Here is a 21,885-nt window from a genome sequence, read left to right on the forward strand (position 1 = left end):
CCTGCGTGTAGGTTTTCCTTTTCGAAATTTCTAAGGCATTAAGTTAGACCTTTGAACGTGGTTGATAATGGACTAAAGTTTTCGCTTCCTCTTTCGTGATTGTGCGGGTGTAACCGTCACTTGCACTTAGTAGGATGGCTTTAACTTTAGACCTATATCTGACCTGCGTGTAGGTTTTCTTCACCTTTTGAGGATAAGTAAACCTTTGAACGTGGTTGATAATAGGTAAGTTTTGCTTCCTCTTTCGTGATTGTGCGGGTAGAACCGTCACTTGCACTTGGTAGGATGGCTGAACTTTTGCCTTCATCTGACCGCGTGTAGGTTTTTCTTATCCTTTTTTAAGTGTTCATAAGTTAACCTTTTAACGTGGTAGATGGTAAGTTAAGTTTGGCTTCCTTGTTTGTGATTGTGCGGGTAAGACCGTCACTTACACTTACAAGGATGGCTAAACTTTACCTACATCTGACCTGCGTGTAGGTTTTCCTTAGAACTTTTTAACATTTTGGCGTTGTGTTTATGCGGGTATTGCCGCCTTCCACACGCAACTACTTCTTCCCGTAAGGGAAGTTCATAGGTTACAAGCTATCAATACATCATGAAAGGAGAATCATTTCCATTAGAAGTGGCTCTAGGCCTTTTCTTTACAAGTTGGAATTGATCTACATATAACATTTTCGTAATTGAGCTCCATTCCATGTTCTAAGGATGGGAGTGCCATCGAGCTTTTCGAGCCGGTATGCGCCCTTTCCCAGAACTTCTTTGATAACGTATGGCCCTTCCCAAGTCGGGGCCAACTTTCCTGGGCGTTGTTGGTTCGAAGCCTCGTTGTTACGCAGTATGTAGTCTCCTTCATTGAAATTGCAGAGTTTTACCCGCGTGTTGTAGTATTTTTGCATTTGTCGTTTGTAATTTTCTTCACGCACGGCGGCTAAGTCTCTGCGCTCTTCGGTTAGCATAAGGTCTAACCGTCTTTCCGCATCATTGTCTTCTGGTTGGATTAAGACCCTTGGTGAGGGTAAACCGATTTCGACTGGGATCATGGCTTCAGTGCCATAAGTGAGACTGAACGGGGTTTCTCCCGTACTGGTCTTCTTCAGCGTTCTGTTTGCCCAAAGGACGTGTGGAAGCTCGTCCACCCAACCGGATCTATGTTCCAAGAGTCTTCTCTTTATGCCTTCGACGATGCTCTTATTTGCTCTTTCCACCTCACCGTTACCTTGCGGGTGTGCCACTGAGGTAAAGGTGTGGGTGATTTGAAGTTCTTTCAGCCACTGCTGTAGCTTCTTGTCAGCAAAGTTGGTGCCATTATCGCTTACCAAATTCTGTGGAAGTCCAAAACGACAAATAATAAATTCCCAAATAAATTTTTTGATATGCTTTGCGGTTGTTTGGGCTAAAGGTTTCGCTTCTATCCATTTGGTGAAGTAGTCAATGGCTACCACTAGGAACTGAACATTCCCAGCTGCTGTAGGGAATGGGCCTGTCACGTCAATGGCCCACTTCTGAAATGGCCACGAGGAAGTGACAGGAACAAGTTCATTTTTCGGGCGATGCGTGTTGGGTGCGTAGAGCTGGCAAGATCTGCATTTTCTGATGTATGCCAACGCGTCCATATGCATCCCCGGCCAGAAGTATCCCGCGTTGTTTAGTTTGGCTACCACAGCGCGGGGGCCTGCGTGTACTCCACAGATGCCTTCGTGAACCTCCCTTAGGAGGTAGTCAGCATCTTGGTTGTCCACGCATCTTAACAATGGGCCAAGAAAGTTACGTCTGTAAAGGGTGTCATTGACCAGCTGATAATTCAGTGCTTTACAGCGTAGTTTTCTTGCCTGTGACTTTGACTCTGGTAACGTTCCTGCTTCAAGGTATTTTATTATTGGGGTCATCCATGTTTCTGTACCGGTTTGGATGACACAAATTTCCTTGTGCGGGACTGATGGTGTTTCGAGGAGTTCAACGCGGATGTCCTTTCCCAAGTGGGTGAAGGCCAGTGATGCAAGCTTGCTTAACGCATCCGCAGATTTGTTTTCGCTGCGCTTGACGTGTATGACTTTACAATCATTAAAATCGCGCATGATGGCTTTGGCCTGGGCAAGGTACAGGGCCATTGTGTCGTTCACAGCCGTGTACGTCCCGTTTATTTGGTTTGCCACTAGCATGGAATCTACATGGGCTTCCAAATTTTTTACACCCATTTTACGCGCAATCCTCAATCCGGCCAGGAATGCTTCATATTCAGCTTCGTTATTCGTACTTGGAAAATCCAGCCGAATAGCATAAGTATATTCCTGGCCTGCTGGATTTGTTAATTTTAACCCTGCGCCTGAACCCTCGTTACTAGCTGCTCCATCAGTGTAGAGTCGCCAGACCTCATTGATTTCGTGTGCTGGGGAGGGTTGAGCCTCCTCCTGGCACTCTTTCTCCCGTGAAGCGGGGACTTCTGCAATAAAATCAGCCAGGACCTGGCCTTTAATGGCTGGTCTCGGCTTGTATTGAATCGCATATTCTCCCAATTCAATTGCCCATTTGGCTAGACGTCCCGATAACTCGGATTTGCCTAGAACATTTGAGAGTTTGAAGTTGGTGAGAATAGTGATTGGGTGACCTTGGAAATATCGTCTCAACCTGCGTGAAGCGTGTATAAGTGCCAAGACTAATTTTTCCAGGGTAGAGTACCGGGTTTCCGCGTCTGCCAGCACGCGGCTAACATAATAGATTGGCATCTGGATACCTTTTCGTTCTACCAGCAGGACTGCCCCGGTTGCTCTATCTGTTGCGGAGAGGTATAGGATTAACTCCTCCCCCGCTTGTGGTGCTGTGAGTGTTGGGAGTTCGATCAGGCGTGATCGAATCTCCTGAAAAGCTGCTTCCGCTTCTGGTGTCCAGCGGAAGTGCGTTTTCTTCAAACAGTTTCTTAGCGTTGACACAAAAGGGAACGACCTATCCGCATGGTTTGCCAAAAAGCGGTTAAGCGCGACTAGTCGTCCATTCAGTGTTTGAGCCTGTTTTATGGTGGTAGGTGATTCCATTTTGACAATGGCTTCGACCTTTTCAGGGTTCGCTCTGAAGCCATCTTTAGTAATAATGACTCCCAAGAACTTCCCTTCTTCCACCCCAAATGAACACTTGCTCGGGTTGAGCTTCATGTTTATCTTTCTGAGCGTGTTGAAAGTTTCCTCAATGTCTTTCAACATCGCCTCTGGCTCGGGGCTTTTGATGACCAAATCATCCATATAGACTTCCAAGTTTCTCCCAATTTGGGCGTGAAACTCTTTGTCCATTAGTCGTTGGTACGTGGACCCCGCGTTCTTAAGTCCGAATGGCATCATTTTATAACAAAATGTGCCATCGGGCGTCCGAAAGGCGGTTTTGTCCTGGTCATCTACAGCCATGTGGATTTGATGGTACCCCTTATACGCATCCAAGAAGCATTTAAGGCGAAATGGTGCCACCGAATCCACCTTGAGATCAATTTCTGGCAACGGATAACAATCTTTGGGGCATGCTTTATTCAAATCTTTGAAATCTATGCACATGCGCCATTGTTTGTTATTCTTCGGTACCATTACGGGATTTGCAACCCATGTTTGATATTTGCTAACGCGTATGATGCCCGCGTCAAGGAGTTCCTTGACTTGGGTTCTGCACGCGTTGGTTTGCTCGGGCCCCATTACTCTGCGCTTTTGTACGATCGGCGTAACGGCCGGATCGCATTTGAGCTTATGCTCTGCCTTACTCCGGGGTACACCAGTCATGTCGGCTGGTGTCCACGCGAAGATGTCTGCGTTTCGCTGCAGTAAGCGCTTGAGTAAGGTGCGTGTTGGATCAACAATTGTCGGGCCAATGGTAACGGCCTGATCGGGATATTTCCCATTGAATGCCCACTTTTCAGGTTCAGTGATGGTTTGTTTGGCCATCTTCGGTTTGGGTTTAGAGGAGACAGATGCGATGCATACCTGGGGAATGCCCGTGATCATCGCTACGCCTTCAGTTGTTGGCCATCCCATCATGCCGTGGACTGAGGATACCACGGCGTTGAATCTTGCCATCCCGTCTCTCCCGAATAGGATGTCATACGTATGATGTGGTTTTTTCATTACAACAAAATCCACATCCTCCGTGCGTGAATAATTCCCATCGGTGAGAGTGACGGGGAAAGATAGGGTGCCCAAGGGAGTGTTCATGCTGCCGTCAAACCCTTCCATTGAAGCGTAGACCGTCTCCAGGCGTTCCTTGTCTTCATCGTCTAACTTGTCGAAGAACTGCCTGTACATCACTGTCGACGATGCGCCATTGTCAACGAGGGTGCGGGAGGTGATGTAGTGCCCCAGCTGGCTTTTAATGACAATGGGGCCTTCTTTGTTTGGGCCTCCCGGCACTCGCGGGAAGCGCACTTCTGCTTCCTTCCATGCGCATGGTTCGGTCATCGGTCTCTTTCTTCCTCTGACCTTACCATGGACCATGTTGATGCTGATGTCGACGGGCTTTCGTCCGTTACCCCTGTACCTGTTGTCGTTCCTTCCTCCCTTCTTGATAGATGCCACGAGGTGTGCGAGCCTCCCATCCTTGACGAATGTCTCGACGATGTCCCTCAAGGATGTGCACTCCTCAGTGCTATGGCCCTTTGTCCCATGGAAGTCACAAGACTTGCTTTGATCCGCATTGGGTTTCTGTCGGATCGCTGGGGCTTTTGGCCATGGCAGTTTTTCCGTGGCAAATATCTCCGTGACGCTCTTGGTGAGTGGCGTCCAACGGTTTTTCCGGTTCGAAGGGTGCGTGTTGTCCCTTCCGCCAACCAGAGGGCGAGAGCTTGAGGGGGTGTCGAAGTTTATCCTTGACTGCCAAATACCTTGCCGCCTCTTTTTGTTTAGCCGGGCGGTTCTCACATTGTTCTCCCTTGTCCTCTGCGTGTAGAGGTTTGTATTCTGGGGGAGATCTCTTCCCAGCTGTTTCTCCGTTTCGGCAAAGCGCTTGGCTGCCGTCATTATGGCATCCCATGTGGATGGCATGCCGTCTTTACCCGTCAGAGTGCGGATAAGTTCTGGGTACTCAGCGCCCTGAATGAAAGCGGCGCGAACGAGGTCTTCGCTGATGTTGCCCAGACTCAGCTTCTTGGAGTTGAAGCGGGTGATGAAGTCCAGTAAGGATTCATCCTCTTCTCTCACACAGTTGAGGATCGTCCACTGCTCCTCAGTGTGCTTCCTCTGTTGACTAAACTGTTGACTGAACTTGTTCTGGAAGTCTGCCCAGTCATAAATGTGGTGGACCGGTAAACGGTCGAACCATGCTCTGGCTGCTCCTACCAGAGTCATCTGGAACATGTAGCACCACGTGGGTTCCGTCCAGTTACTGACGGTTGCCCCCGCAATGAACCTGTTCAGATGGTCATCTGGGTCGGATAGACCATCGTATGTGCCAATGTTGGACATTTGTTTGGCACTCCTCGGGGCGATTGCTTCTGCAATGTCCCTTGCAAATTTTGACCTTCCTGCGTTTGTGGCAGTAGGTCTAAAGGCCTTGGAGAAGTCACGCGAGCTTTTTTCCGTGACTGGTTGGAATGCTTCCCCAAAATTCCTTTTTGGCTGGGGATCCGTTTCCTTACGCTTCCCTTTCGCCCTATGGCGAGGGTTCGCGTCGGTGTCGGAGTCTTCCCTCTCGTCGTCTGAGTACTCGTACTCACTACTCATGTTGAGGTGCTGGCGAGTACTACCGAATTCCTCAGCTTGTTGGACTGAACGCAAGCGTTCGTCCAACTCAGCCTGAAATTCTTTTTGACGTGCCTCGGCCCATGCCTTCACTTGATCAAGTGTTTGGCGAGGGGCTCGAGTTCGTTTTTCCAGCTGGGCATCAGTGAATCCCAGTGGAATATTTACTCCACTTGCCCCTACATGAGTGACTGGGGTAGTGTTCGTAAAATGTACTTCACTTGCCCCAGCTTGGGTGGCTGGGGTAGTGTTTGTAAACAATGTGTTGCCGGTGTTTACCCCAGTGGCTGGGGTTGTGGTTACCGGAATTTCTCTAGTCATCTTGGAAGTTTTGAAAAACTGGAGAAAGATGTAGTTCTAGCTTTATGCACGGATGGCGCCAATGAAGAAACACTAGGTGACCCCGGGCAGATTATGGGTAATCTGGGGGCTAAGTAATGTTTCCCTCGAAGGTTAGGTCCAGCAGAGTAAGTTGTACTTCAGGGAACCTGCAAAACAGACACCGTGAGCTCGTCACTGAGAAGGGGGGGGGTTCCTCCTTGTGACCACCCTCCGGCGTGAGAATCAGTCTATATTGCTCTTTAAATATAAAAGTATATGAATACTATTAGAGCAATTATCAAGTAAGTTATACGAGATAGTAGATGATGAAATGATAATACCATTTGCTGTCTTTTATAGCCGAAGGTGGGTTTCCAAGGGGTTTAGCCGGCCCAACACGCTACCAACTGTAACCTATGCACGTGCCCTACCTGTGAGTGGTGGATAGGTAGCGGCTGACACAGAGCAGGCGTGCCGTGCACTCTTCGTCTTCTACCAACTGCAGGCTAGGCACGTGGTCTGGCAGGAGTTGGTGGGCAGGCGGCGGCTATTGGTCACAGTGCTGTGGCGTGCTGTCTGCCACGCTGCTGTCAGTGAGCTGTCGCATTCTTGGTCAGATCTTTTGTCTTTACCTCGTCAGGTATCACGCAAAAGATCCTCCATCATACGGACTGGCCCATTTTGGCGGGAGTTTTCCCCCTCCCGCCTTTGCTCATTCTTTCAGGTGACACTGAATATTTGTAAGTGTTAAGCCTTATGCGTGTAGCTATGCTGTGCGGGTAGCCTTCCCTGATGGCTTGTATCCGCAACTGCGGGAACAGGCGGGTTACTTACCATTGGGAGGCTTTTCCCTGCGTATGCAGCTTGCATACTGCGCGTAGGCTTCTCTGAGCATGGTGGGTCCTGCGGGAGTAGATGGTTTTTGCGCAGACATCCCTGTTCAATGTGAGTCATGCGGGACCAACTGAGCCCTGCTGGGACCTACCTCTTCAGGTTAGTTCTACGCCTCACAACAATTACCTCATAGACATAGGTGATTATCAATCCATCATCTTCAGACCAACAAAAGATGCCTATTTTTCATGTTATGCTTAATAAGTAATAAATTATAATTAGAAAAAAAAGAGTTATTGAAATTATATTGTTTCTCGTTTTAAATGAATATAGACAATGAAAAGAGAGGATCTAATAAGTTTTGATCATATTCAATATATTGTATATTTCTAAGATTAGAAAAGTATGAGTATGAGCCAACCTAACCCCGAGTCAAATTTTTGCCACATGAAGGCAAAATACGTAGTTGAATAACAGGTTAAAAATGAATTAGACGTTTAGACCCAGCTGTCTCACAAACGCTTAATTTGAAGACTATTTAATCCACTTGGTACGTTTTTATTCAATTCTGTCGATATCAATTGAAAGGCTAAAAATGAATTATAAGCAATATCAACCCATATACTTTTGTTAAGTTGTCAAATTCAGAATTATAGCGGATTTGAAGGTTTCAATAATTAAGATATTTGCCCGTATTTACACACGAGATATTCCAGAAAAGCATATGTATATTTTAAATTTAAGAATAGCACGGCTTAACTATGTAATATAATGATCAAACCATAAACGTGTTACGATTATAAGTATATTTATGTAAAATTATATTATTTAATGATGCATACAACAAACATGTTCTAAAATAAATTTACTTGGCGCATATATCCACGTTCATGACTGATGTTTCTTACCGTTTTTTCATATAATAATAACAATCCCCTTAAATAATAAATATTATATTAACGTTACCAAATATTCCATGAAGTATGAATACTTGGGTTGAACCTTCCCTCGATAGTCACAAAGCATCCATATGCTTTTGGGATTATATTGTGGGGTACTTTCGTCGTTTCCAAAGTGATTAGCATCTTAGGCACGGTTTGATTTGAAGAATTTATTAGATTTGAAATTAATTATATTAAAAAAATGTATTTATTGTAACAAATATTCATTCATTCAAATTTCTTTATTAAGGTCACATGAAGTGGTTCCGGATCCAATTTTTCTCTCAAAAACGGAGGGTTCTGATGTTTCCAATTGCCCCGTTTTTCCCCCACCTCACCGCGAGCTCACCTCACCATGAGCTCCCGCTCAGTGCGCTCTAAAGGAAAAGAGGAAGTCAAAACATTCCTTTGGATTGTGCTAGCTTACCAAAATGCCACATGATCATTATTTTTTAAAGTTTTATTTATTTTGTTGAACGGCAATTTGGATCATTAACGGACCATTGGCCCACTCGTTCAACTTCGTTCTTCGTGTACGGAATTACAGGGTGCTACATTGGCATGTCCCCGAAGGAAGCTCATACATCAGCCCTAATCCAGAGACAACCCTTATGAGAAAACCTACTATAGGTGAGTAAACCACATGCCCAACCTGGAACCCCTATTTTTGTCACTAGCAGAACTTGAACCTAAGACCTTCCTCTTTTAAATGAAGTCTTTAGACGCCTCACTTCACTTGGGTTGTGGACTGTGTATCATTTAGCATGTTCAAGTTATATATGTTTATTAAAAGATTAAGAAATTAAAATATAAACATGTGTAACTAAAAGTTTTGCAACTTTTTTTAAATTACTATTTACTAATGTTATAAAGATTGAAAGATAATGTTAATTTAATCAAACAAAAAGATTTATAAGCAGTTTAGAATTCAAGATAAATTTGAAATAAGTTTATAAAAAACTAAATGAGTAACTACGCCACTTGTCATTATTTATCATCAATTTAACAAACTTAGATCATCTGTAGTCGATGCCGTTTTGGGGAGTTTTAAGGCCATAACGCCACGGAACACCCCCCCCCCTGACGTTTTGGATGACACTTTGAGGGTTTTGCGAGAGAGAGACATTTTTGGGGCATTTTCTCACTACACCCATTTTTTATAAAATGCTCAAAAGCTGACTAGGTGTCACATGACGCAAAATGTCCGAATATACCTAATTTTGACCACGCATGGTGGCTTTGGAAACCAAACATGAAATTATCATATAATTCATTCATTTCCTTCAGGCTTCAGTAACCAAACACAAATTTCAAATTTCTTTTTTTTAAATATCGACATGTGTTTAGGGACCCAAGTGATCTTTAGATTAATTATGGGGACAATAGATATAAATTAAGTGATAATAGAAGGGTCTAAGTGGATACTTACTTAACTATTTAATTCTTGACACCCTCACACCCACAACCACCTACTCTTGCCATTCTTTTTATAGTCAGTTTCACAACCGGCAGTAACCATATATTTGAGGCAACAGCAAAAAAGGCCCTTTTTGGTAATTTCAACACACCCAATAAAAGTAATACATATTATGTGCAAGTTTCAGTCTGCAGAACCAAGAGATGGATGTCAAGAGCGTGCAGAATGAGGATGGAAGCAGTGAGGTGGAACATAACAAGATTTTGCCACTGAGGGAATTGGTAGAAAAACAAGATGCTACATCTAAGGTACATGGATTTATGCATACCGTACAAGTCAATCTAGCCTGGATCTAGTCATATTAAATGTGTTTTTCTTATTAAGGATATATAGATTTTCTCGAGATTTTAAGGATTGTGTTGAACTCTGATTTTAAGGAAACAACACATTTGATCATATTCCGTGGGTAGTCTTAAGAGTTGACTTAAGTTAGAAGTTAGAAACAGTTTTGGTCTATATTTTATATAAATAATGCCAAACATGATAACGAATTTATATTGTTTAAATAATATCAATATCAAATTTCTTTTAATGGAAGTATTTAGGAGGGATAAAAAATAAGCTTCAGAGTTTCGACTCGTGTTTCGTCTTCTTACTAGTGGGCCCGTGAATTTTCCCTAACGATGGTAAAAAACCTACCTACGAGGTTTGATATATATATATATATACACTTTAGACCCGCGTTTCATTTTTGGCTAATTTTGTTTGTTTTAACATGAAACGCCCTTTCATAACTAAACGAGTCGAAATTGCTAATTCTAGTCAAAAGTAGTGAGATTGGTTATATAATGAAAGAAAGAAAATTTGGCCCGTGTTTCATCTTTTTGTTGATGGGTCCGTGAGTTTTCCATAGCTATGGCAAAAAAATATATATATATTTAAGAGGTTTTATACATCAAAAGTCAAAACTACACTTTAGACCCGTGTTTCATCTTTTACTTTATTTTGTTTGCTTCAGCCTGAAAAGTGCCCGTTCTTAACTAAATGGGAAAATGTGACACTGCATTGAAAGAAAATGAGATATAACTTAATGTTAGGTAATCGTCTAATGAATATTATTTATTATAGGAGTACGATGATTTGACATTCAGAAGGTTTCTTCGTGCCCGTGATCTGGACATAGACAAAGCATGTGCTATGTTTTTGAAGTACCTTAAATGGAGAAAAACATTTGTTCCAAATGGTTCTATATCAGTATCAGAAATCCCTAATCATATAGCTCAAAACAAACTATTTATGCAAGGAACCGATAAAAGCGGTCGCTTAATAACTGTCGTGTTTGGTGGCAGACATTATCCCAACAAAGGAGGAGGTCTAGAAGAGTTTAAGCGTATGTTTCTAAACTATGTGCTCATCAATCCAAATCCTTTTTAGTTTAATATTTTAATTATGTTCTTATTATGATTGTGAATGCATCACAGGTTATGTTGTCTTCACACTTGAAAGAATAATTTCAAGGTAGGACTATTTTGATTCACTAGTTCGCCTTCCTAGTATTGTGGCCAGGGTGAAACGAGCGAAGTCGTTTGTGAGCCACTCGAGATTGGCTCGCTAAAAGCTTAAATTGACCCAAACTTAAACAAGCTTGAGCTGGCTCGTGTGACTAATTTATATTATTTAATATATAAAATATATATATAACACATTTCTGTAAATGTAATAGTTATCATTATACAAAAGCTTACAATAAAAATAACTAAATAATATATATTATGTTATAAAAAATATAACTAAAATATATATATATATAAATGAACATAAGTTAATTAATGAATGATAAAGGACCTTGAAAAGCCATCACAAGCTGAGTTCGAGCTCTAGAAATAGAGCACGAAACAAGCCAAGCTCAAGCCTAGTCGAGCTTAGACTCGGGTCGTTTACTCCCCTAATTGTGGCAATATGGGCTTGGGTCAAAATGGGCCAAGTTGGCCTGAGCCATCTGTTTGTTTATGTGTTGTATAGATAATTAATGTACTAAATATGATTACACAAACTATAATATTTCAATAATAATGTGAATAGAACTGAATTACTAGAAGAATTTAGCAACCTTTCACCAGTTTCTTTTAGGTTATATTATAAATGAATCTGTCAAATCAAAAGTAAATGAACTGAAATCTATCTCAAATTTTTAGGGCTCATTTTTAAGAAAGAAAAAAAGTTGACTTGAATTGACCTGTTCATATTTGAATATCAGGATGCCTCAAGGGCAGGAAAAGTTTGTGTCTATTGCAGATATTCAAGGATGGGGATATACAAACAGTGATATCCGTGGATATCTTGCAGCACTCTCTATTTTGCAGGTTTATAATCATTTCACTGTGTGTGTGTGTGTGCGTGTGTGAACAATAGCCCTTAAAAATTAATGTTTATGACAGGATTATTATCCAGAAAGACTTGGAAAAATGTTTGTGGTGCATGTTCCATATGTATTTATGGCAGCATGGAAGATGATCTATCCTTTTATTGATTAAAAAACAAAGAAAAAGGTAACTTTTCATAACGGGTCATGTTTTATTCCTCATGGGTCAGTGTGCAAAATTATAGCGTCAAAGGATCTGGGTCAAACGGGTGAAAAGTCACCTAAATTTTACTTTATATGCACTTGTAAACGAACCGAACATTCAGTTAACCGTTCGAAGCGAAGTTCGTCTATGTTTGTTTATTGAATAAACAAATGAACAAGAAACATTTTTTGTTCATTTATGTTTCTGAACATTCGTTCATTTAAAGTTGTTTATGCTCGTTCATTTACGTTCGTTAGTTTACGTTTGTTTAGTTCATTCGTTTACGTTTGTTCAATATATTCATTTAATTTTGTTACATCCTCATTGTTGTTCAGGTTTACCTTTTATTGGTTTTACCTATGTTCAGTTATGTCCGCCTGTTTACGTTAGTGGACCATTCGTTTATACTGTTAACAAACAAACACGAATAATTTCATTTTCTTAATAAATTTTCACAAACAAGAAAACCTCGTTCATTTAATTGTTTGTGTTCGATCATTTGCTCAGTTAAAGTTAAAGAACAAACACGAACATGCTCCGTCCGTGTTCGTTCGGTTCATTTACAAACCTATCTCTGCTTGTCTGCATATAAAATTATAAAGTTTGAGTTTTGGTTTGTTTACCTTGCAGATTGTATTTGTTGAAAATAAGCAGCTGACATCTACACTTCTGAAAGACATTGATGAGAGTCAACTTCCAGATATTTATGGAGGCAAATTGAAACTGGTTCCCATCCAAGATAGCTAGTTTAGTCAACAGTTGACTTTTTTTCTTTCTTCCATTTGGTTAAGTCCTGCTAATATCCTTATGCACCTTAAATGGTTGCAACTAATGCCTTTCTGCAATGTGGAATATTTTGAAAACAGCTGGTTTTTATATCAACAGTCTAAAACAGTTTATTCTGGTCCTGTTTGACCCGAAACACGCTGTGCCAAAAAATCCCTATATAAATAATTTGCATGCCAAACATGAGTACAAAAGTTATATTGTTTAAATAATAATCTAATTTCACAAATGAAACATTTTAGCAGGCTTTATGCATTCAGATTACACTTTGGCCATTTGACCGGTCTCTAATTATGATATTCTTTATTTGACCTGCTAGAGATAAAGCATAACTTAAATTGGTGGATGTCATACATGAGCACAAAAGTTATATCCGATGCATGAAATGAATTATGATGCAACATCAGCATATTTTTAATAAAGTAATCTTGAAGAAACAATGTGAAATGGGTTGAATAACAATTACCTTTTTGGTCATTTATATAAATAAAAATTGTGTTAATAAATATTAAAGAGACAATGTTTTACAACAATATACTTCTGAATCTTTGAATAAAAGATCCAGGAGGTTGTATGGATCAAAATAGGCTTAGCATAAGTTTAGCTGGTTCAACCCATTTTACCCGTTCCTTTCATGTTAATTTTTGAATTTTCCCATTTGAGATAGAACATAACCCGATTAGGCTTGCAAATGAACAAAACGAACACGAACTGAGCATTTTTGTGTTCGTTCGTTTAACTTTAACCGAGCAAGCGATCGAACAGGTTCAATTAAACGAAAAAGATTTCTTGTTCATTCATTAAGAAATTGATCGTGTTGGTGTTTGTTTATATTCTTTTGTTATCAATATAAACTAAAGGTTCACTTACATAAATGAACAAACAAAACTGAATACAAATGAACGAACATAACTCAACTAAAACCAATTACAAGTAAGTGTGAACAACAAATCAAGTCAACAAATTACTAGACTAAATTGTAATGCGCCTGAAATTTTTAAATACATATTAACAAATCATCATCATCATCATCATCATCGTACTCAATATATCCCACCAATAGCAAAGCTATGGTAGGGTCTGAGGAGGGTAAGATGTAGGCAGCCTTACCTCTACCCCATAGGGATAGAGAGGCTGCTTCCGGTGAGACCCCCGGCTCGATAGTAGTTTTGCATCAAGCCTTAGACATAAGGCACATAGCACTCAATCATCGGGACACCGGCTGATCGGTGCATGTACCCTTATCTTTCAGCTATCAACACCACTACATGATGCCTGATTAACCGTCCGTCACTTTTAACGTTATTTTCACGAGATTAGTAAAATAACGTCAAAATTAGTGCAATTTCACTTTTGCCCACCCGAGGGTTCACACATATATTAACAAATGTAAGTGAAAAATTAAGAAGTGTATTCATGTTTGTTTGTTTAACTAAATGAACATAAAATTTTGTTCATATTCATACGTTTAATAAATAAAAGAACTTTCCGCCACACGATTCACGAACGGTTCACTAAATGCTCCGTTCGTTACAAGCCTAACCCCAATCACATATATTATACAAATTGGTACAAAATTGTCACCTTTATCGATAAGCTACCAATAATCTCCACAGTTACAAAAACCATCTTCAATCCGATGAAAACGAACCCGATCCCTCACAACTATTACTCTTTTCAAAACTTTAGAAACCAATTTCATCCACAAGTGGCAGTCAATACAAGTCCTCAAATTCTTTGAAACCCTAATTTCAGACCCGGGGCTTGATTTTAGAACACCATACGCCACTGCCAACTTTTCACTATGATAATTCAAATTTCCCTCTTTTTCCTCTTCAGATATATCCATTAAAACCAACTCAGTAACATGTTTAAATCCTTCATCTTTAACACGACTCGTTAATCCTTCAAGAATCTTGTAAATCGATTCGGTTTCACAATGTGATTTATCTCCAGATTTAAATTGATGTATCACTCCACCAAATTCAATCCAACTTTTTCCTTTACTTTTACTAACCCCTTTTTGTTTCATAACATTTCTCACATTTTCAGCATTATCCCATTTATTTACAGAACAATAAGTGTTAGATAATAAAACATAATCTCCACTATTAAGATTCGATATTTTAGACACTGCAAGTTCCCCTAACTTAAGGTTTTTATGTGTTCTACACGCGCTAAGAAACGCGCGCCATATAACAACATCAGGGTCCATTGGCATACCCTTAATTACTTCGTAAGCTTCTTCTAGAAGCCCGGCCCGACCAAAAAGGTCAACCATTGACCCGTAATGCTCAAGCTTTGGCTCAATTGAGTATTTAGTTCTCATTAAGTTAAAATACTCACGACCTTTTTGAGTCAAACCACAATGACTACACGCAGTCAACATTCCTACAAAAGTAATCGAATCAGGTATAATATTTTCATCTTCCATTTTTGAAAAAGTTGCAACTGTGTCTGTAGCAAGACCGTGCATTGCTAGCCCATTAATCATGGCGTTCCAAACCGATACATCATTGTGTTTAACCTTTTCAAAAACTAATTTTGCGGTCTCGATTGTTCCACATTTCGAGTACATGTCTATGAGTGCAGAACTCAAAATGAAATTAAGTTCGATTTGTTTTTCGGTTAGTAAACCATGTATCCACTTACCTTTATCTAGAGCTCCAAAACGACCGCATGAGGTGATAATGGATGAAAATGTGAACTTATCGGGCTCCATATTTGAATTCAACATCATTTTGAAGAACTTAAACGCCTCATTAAAATGTGCATTTCTAACAAAACCTCCTATCATTGAGTTCCATGTTATTATATCTCGTTTGGGCATTTTATTAAACACCTTTTTGGCAACAATAACATCTCCTACTTTCATAAGATTTGCAATGATTGAATTGGAAGAAACCAAATTGAACTTCCAGTGAGGAACTTCATTAAGTAATTGGCGCGCAAAATTGAGATGACTGAAAGAAAGGTATGTTGTGACTAGCAGTGATGTAAGAGATGGGCATGTTTCATACCCGAGTTTAATGATTCTTGCATGTGTTCCAATAACAGCTGTTGAGTTTCTTGATAATTTGCATTCTTCCAGAGATTGCACCAGCAATCGGTGATCTGAAAATGCTGCTTCATAAAAGGAGAACCGATATAAACTAACATTTAATTGATTTACACCATAAACATTGACTGAAAACAGGAAATGTTTCATTTCCACTAGGCATTAGGCCATTCTAGCAGGAGTAAATTACATTCCTTGTAAATTAGCACAAAAATAGACAGAGTTACAAATCAAGAACGCAGACGTACTGAATGTGATGTGTTAAGTTCTAGACAAATCACCACAGAAACAGATCAAACTATAGTCCCATACAAATCAAAAGTGCATGAGAGTAAACTCTATTAGCAATTCTAACAATCCAGCACAGAATAGATGCAATTGCATATACATCGAGTTAAAATTCGCTTCAGTGAATGCAATGCGTTCAAATAACGTGTATGAGAGTAAATTCTACACATAGAAACAGATTGAATTACAAATCAAAAGTGTATGAGAGTAAACTCTGCTTGAAGTTGTAACAATCCAGCACAGAATAGATGCAAGTTCATATAAATCGAGTTAAAATTTGCTTCAACGAATCAATTAACGTAAATTCTACGCAATTCACCACAGAAACATATTGAGTTGCAAATCAAAAGTGTTGGGAGAGTAAATTCTACTGAAATTGCTTGCATTCCAGCACAGAATAGATACAATTACACATTAATCGAGTTAAATTTTGCTTAAATTAACTTAACGTAGATTCAGTGTTTGCAATAAATAATAGATGCAGTTACGTATAACCTGAAGGTTCGGTGGAATGAAAGTGGACAACGGATGCCGTGTGGTTCTTCGGCCGTTGAAGAATAATAATAATAATATATCTTCTGCTCATTTCTATTCTACGGTCATGATTGATGAATTAGAATTAGGTTAGGTATGTATGTCTGTTGGTTAGAACAAGAAGCAGCAGCAGCTTGAAGACGAAGAAGGCACCAAGCATTTGGTGTTGGGTTAAGCCAGCCCAATTCAAATGGGCCCAACAAGGTGATAGTGTTTATTCTATTTGAAGTTTATGGCCCATACTTTCTAGCTGTTAACAACATACTACAACCTGCTTATTTAAAGACTCGTGATTGCTAAAGTTTCAACATAGTTAGGTTTAGTACAAGAAATGTAAATAAGGCAAAAAAAAAAAAAAAAAGACAAAGGGTATGTCTAGTTGGAGGTAATGAAATGAATGAGGAGTGGAATGAAATAGATCATTACGGACATTACCAATTACCATTTATTTTTCTTTATGGTTAGCCTATGGCTTTATGTTGTTTGGTGGTAAAAAAGAGAGAAAAAAAAACATGAATGAAATAGAAATGATAAAAATACTCATATCTCAAAATAAATAAATAACTAAAACCAAAATAAAAAAAAAAAGTTCCAATGACGACGTGGCGGTGGTGATGCTTGCGACGGCGATGTGGCGACCATGGTAGCGGTGATGGTGGTGGTCAAACTGTGGCAGTGGTGGTGTGGTGGCGGCGGCGACAGTTACAATGGTTGTGGTGGCTACGGCAACGGTGGTGGTCGTGGTGGCGGCAGTGGTTGTAAAAATGGTTGTGGTGGCTTTCGACGATGGTGGTGGTGGCGGTGGTCAAGCAGTGATGGCAGTGGTGGCGGCAGTCAGGTGGTGGTGATGGTGAATTGGTGATGGTAGTGGGGTGGTCAGGTGGTAGTGGTTGTCAGGTGGTGTTGTCGAGAGTATAGGGTGAAAGTGGAATGGAATAAGGGGGGGGGGGGGGGGAAGGAATGGTTTTGATGGAATGGGATTCCTTGGGTAATCATTCATTCCATTTTATTTCATTGACCGATCAAACACTTATTTTTTCATTCCCTCTCAATCACTCATTCTATTCTCCCTGTCATTCGTGCATAACAAACACTACCAAATAATCCAATTTCATATTATAACTAGGCAAGTCCTAAGTGTTGAATCATGCTTGTTGAATACTCATGCATTGTTACCTGAAACATGTTTAAAATCAAGTGTCAACTAAAAATAGTTGGTGAGAATGCATAGAATTAAGTGATTAAAATGTTAAAACAACTCATAACGTGTAGTATAATCCATATGTAAATATTAAATCTAGAGCAAATGTGAAAACAATACTTAACAATAAGGTGTACATAATCAACCTTGTGCCAGAATTAAGGTCTAACCACACATGTCATCTATTTATGAATAAAGTGAAAATATGAATGTGGATCCGATCACCTGCGCAACCCAAAAAGGGTCAACTAATCTAGGTGGGTTTGTCAAACCAATAGCGCTATTATTGGTGCCGGGGCTTGTATTAAGTTAATGATTATGTTGCATTTATTATTAAAATAAGGAAGCTTAAGACATAAAACATGGAGATTGCTATGAACATATGATTGAATTGTATAACGTAAAAGCATGAACGTGAATATGTGTAACATGTTTCAGCTCAAAAAGTGCAAAAGTATTAAAATAGGGCTAGGTAACTCATGAAAATGGGGCAATGTAACTCACCTCAATTAAAGATTTAAAGAGATGATAACTAGCTAACGGATAGTATGTAAAATATGAGTATGCCTAAAATACAAGTGAATGTCATTTAAAATGAGAAAAAACAAAGAAGCAACACATGTCATGAACTTATTTTAAAAAAATGAAGATCAATTCATGGTTTCAAACCACGACTTGACTAGCAAAACCACCACACAATTAAAACAGGTATCGGGGTGAGTTTTTTTTAGTGCAATCCGTGGTTTGAAACCACGACTTGCCTTACTTTAATCAAAACTTTTATTTACCGAAATTATCGTCTGACACATTTGCAGAAAAATACCCAAACTGTAGTTTCAGACCAAGGTTAAACCATTTTTGTAACATCTCAAAAAACCATACCATTTTTTAAACAACTTTTGCCAAACCACCATTACTAAAAAAAATTTCCACAATCAACTCTCTAATTTTCAAAATGATATAAACAAACTCCATCCTTTCTTTTATATCCAATGTGGATTAAATTTGGGGTGCTACATTCTTCGTCTTTTTGGGTATAAGAAAACACATGGCATTACTAGCATGTGACTTATTACAAATTTATGGTGGAAGACAATGTTGTTTATCGTTTAATTTTACAATTGAGCTTTGTGGTGATAGGGTATTGGTATGTCGTGTACTTGATAAAAATAAAAATAAAAATAAAAAATAAAAAATAAAAAATTCTGATTAGTTTAACAGCATTGAACTTGATTATTAGCAATGACAAAACTATCACTATAGTCGGTAGACGTCCTTCTTACATGATTTTCTTAACCCAAACCATAAATGCAAACACTAACCAACTCTTAACAAATATTTTTCACATAATATTTTTTGTCATTCGTGAATTATATAGTGACAGCCTGACAGGTTGATGGACCGATAAGTCCGTTATTATGTTACTTAGATTTAAGCAAAATTAATCTGAGTAAATAGTTGCAGGATAGTCGTTAACCATGTAATTTGTGCTGTGAAAAGGTAGGTAAAAAAAGTATGTCAAAGTAGGTGAAACATGATCACATGAAGAAGTAATGTTGGTCCATATTATTTCTAAAATAACCAATGAATCTGGACACGTAAAGAACATAAATGGAATGACAAAATTATTCATTTTTGGTTTCCTCGATTTCTTTCATTTTTCAATATTACTGTCATGGAAGTATTTATCAATTTGAGTCGTCTTTTTAAGAAATCAATGATACTTTAAAAAAATATATATTTGAATAAACCGTAATCTGTATTCGTATAGGTGGGTGTTCTCATCCATTCCAATCCTGTCACAAAAACTTCATTCCGACCCACAAATGATTCATGATCAGGATGAATTTTTGTGAGGGGCTCAGGGGCATCAAGATGGACAGAACACGACCCCCATCGATATCGAGCAAACTAGCATTTAGAGTGGACTATCCCTGATCCACTCCATTAAACCATAAGAGTGAGTTTACAATGTGAATACAAGGTTAATGATGAATTCAAAACCAAATGCATCATCCAAAGTCAAACTCCAAAGGATCATGTGAGGAATCAAATTTTAAGTAAAAGTCGTGCAATACAATGTATAGAGCCAGAGGCATGATATTGTGTTAGATGAAAAATCAAATGCATGAGCTCATAAATAGGAAATTAGCATGCATACAGTGGCGGACCCATGATTTTTCACCAATGTGGTCCCTATATTTTTTCGGCGTCCAAATTTTGCGGGTCAGTCGCTTTCAGGTCGAGTCGGAGCGAGAAAACACAATAGAAAAGAATATCGTAATAATGTATTCACAAAAATTGTTTTTAACAATTTTTAAGTTGTCTTATGTTGTACCAATCCTTTTCCAGCAATATTTACATTTTTTATCAATTTGCTTCATCAGAAAATTTACTTTTATTTTATAAATGTTAAAAGCCAATACTAGACAACAGCAACGTCAAACAAAAACCAAAACAACCTTGATAAAATAAGTAAAAGAGATTTCACTATAAGTACTTGAACAAGAAACAGGTATAAAGGATAAGATTAAATTAACGCATTTAACAACTTCAAACACACGTATCCAACATGTTAGGAGAACGTATGAGCACCTTTTAGTCCTAAAAATAATAAATAAATAAATAAATAAAACCTCAAAAACGAGATTCAGATATCCCCAAACCCGTGACCTATCGTATACAAACCAAGAGATTTATCACTACACCAAAATCATCTTGATAATATGGGTTTCATTTATTAATTCTTGTACATGCAAAATTTAACATACCGCCTCTATGAAATTTTTAAGAAACATTGAGGTCCCGGGACCCGATCCCATTAATGTGGGTCCGCCCTTGCATGCCTGTTAGTGGATATGCCATTATTAAAGATTATAATAAAGTTTGTAACTAATTACGAAGATACAACTTACACTTTTGCTTTAAATAAGTGTCGTGTGTATGTTTATATATATATATATATATATATATATATATATATATATATATATATATATATATAAAAACTATTATTACATTTAGAATTGGTGTATTCCTCGTGCACGCCATAGCTTATTATTTGAGTCCATTAACATAATAATATAAATTTTCTCACAATTTATTATTTAGAGTCCATTAAATCCAACCGTCTAAAAACTAACATTAACAACAAACCGTCGCAACTTTTAAATGTAACCGTCTCCGCTCACCACCAAACGTCACCACCATTACCCCCACCGTTTCATACCCTATATATAACCTTCTACGTACGCCCCGGCCAAATTCACTCTTAACATACTCTAAGTATGCTTAGACGTGAAGGCATAATCCGCTTTTGTTCATCGCCTCCGATGATGGATGCAACACGACGGTGGAAGGCGGTGATGATGCACTAGATTTTCTTCTGGTTTTTATTTTTTTTTTGTTTTTTTTTTTGTGTGTGTAATCACGTATCAATATATAATTTATATATTTGTTTAATTTTAGTGTAATTTGTTTCATCACAGAAAATTTAAGTTTCTGAAGATAAAATTTAAGTTTCTTAGAGGAATCCCAAACACCCTATTTATGTTTTTAAATTGTGTTATGATCTATATTCTTTTTGGTATCCGTTTTGGTTGATTTTCTTCCTAACATATATTCAAGTTTTTGCGCTTCATTTTGATGCTTTCAAACTATAAAAAATGGAATGAGTTATGTGGCTACTATACAACCAAAATAAAATCAACGTCCCTTGACTAACCCAATGAACAACCACCCAACTCTTTTAATCTACCGAAAGCTAACTTTTTAGAATCCTATTGCTACTTGATTTGAAAGTAACACCTAAATATATATTTGTAACAACACAAACACCATCGCAACACGCGGGTAACATTGCTAGTGTGTATGTATATAACGTTTTGTTTCTTTTTTTCTTTCTTTGTTTTTAGTTTTATTAACAGTTTTTGGAACTACTCATGTTACGCAAGAGACCTTCATACTAAAGTTAAATGGGGGCATGCGGTATTTAACTATCCCCGTAAAATTAATGTGAGTTTAAGTTCTCACTGTCTGTGGATTTTATGAGTAAATTTAAGGTGTTTGTCAGCGGATCATCTTGGTGGTAAGTGGTGTCTATCTCAAACAAATGTGAGTTCAAATCATGTGAAACGCATAGTTGATAATTTTAGAAGTAGAGTAGGTTTAAGGTAGAGAATGTATGTTCGCAGATAAAAAGAGATTTAGAAAAGGATGTTATCGTATGGATTT

The 21,885-nt window shown here is 38.7% G+C and overlaps 1 protein-coding gene and 1 pseudogene across 2 annotated transcripts; one reads left to right on the forward strand and one right to left on the reverse strand.

The window, feature by feature from the left end:
* Positions 1 to 9,421: 9,421 nt before the first annotated feature.
* Positions 9,422 to 12,657, forward strand: LOC143555568 (uncharacterized; annotated as a pseudogene). The gene is made up of 6 exons (XR_013139221.1): positions 9,422 to 9,526; positions 10,347 to 10,608; positions 10,700 to 10,736; positions 11,476 to 11,581; positions 11,657 to 11,767; positions 12,416 to 12,657. The product of XR_013139221.1 is annotated as an uncharacterized LOC143555568 (transcript).
* Positions 12,658 to 14,071: 1,414 nt separating this feature from the next.
* Positions 14,072 to 16,517, reverse strand: LOC143555569 (pentatricopeptide repeat-containing protein At5g50990-like). Its single transcript, XM_077045098.1, has 2 exons — positions 16,413 to 16,517; positions 14,072 to 15,694 (listed from the first exon to the last, which is right to left on the reverse strand). Exons 1-2 carry the CDS (start codon positions 16,501 to 16,503, stop codon positions 14,169 to 14,171), a joined length of 1,617 nt encoding a protein of 538 aa, XP_076901213.1. The 5' UTR covers positions 16,504 to 16,517; the 3' UTR covers positions 14,072 to 14,168.
* Between the last annotated feature and the right edge of the window lie 5,368 nt (positions 16,518 to 21,885).

This window comes from Bidens hawaiensis, unplaced genomic scaffold (assembly GCF_021521415.1).
Source record: "Bidens hawaiensis isolate Kalapana, Puna unplaced genomic scaffold, B.hawaiensis_p1.1 tig00018162_1, whole genome shotgun sequence".
Lineage (NCBI taxonomy): Eukaryota > Viridiplantae > Streptophyta > Magnoliopsida > Asterales > Asteraceae > Bidens > Bidens hawaiensis.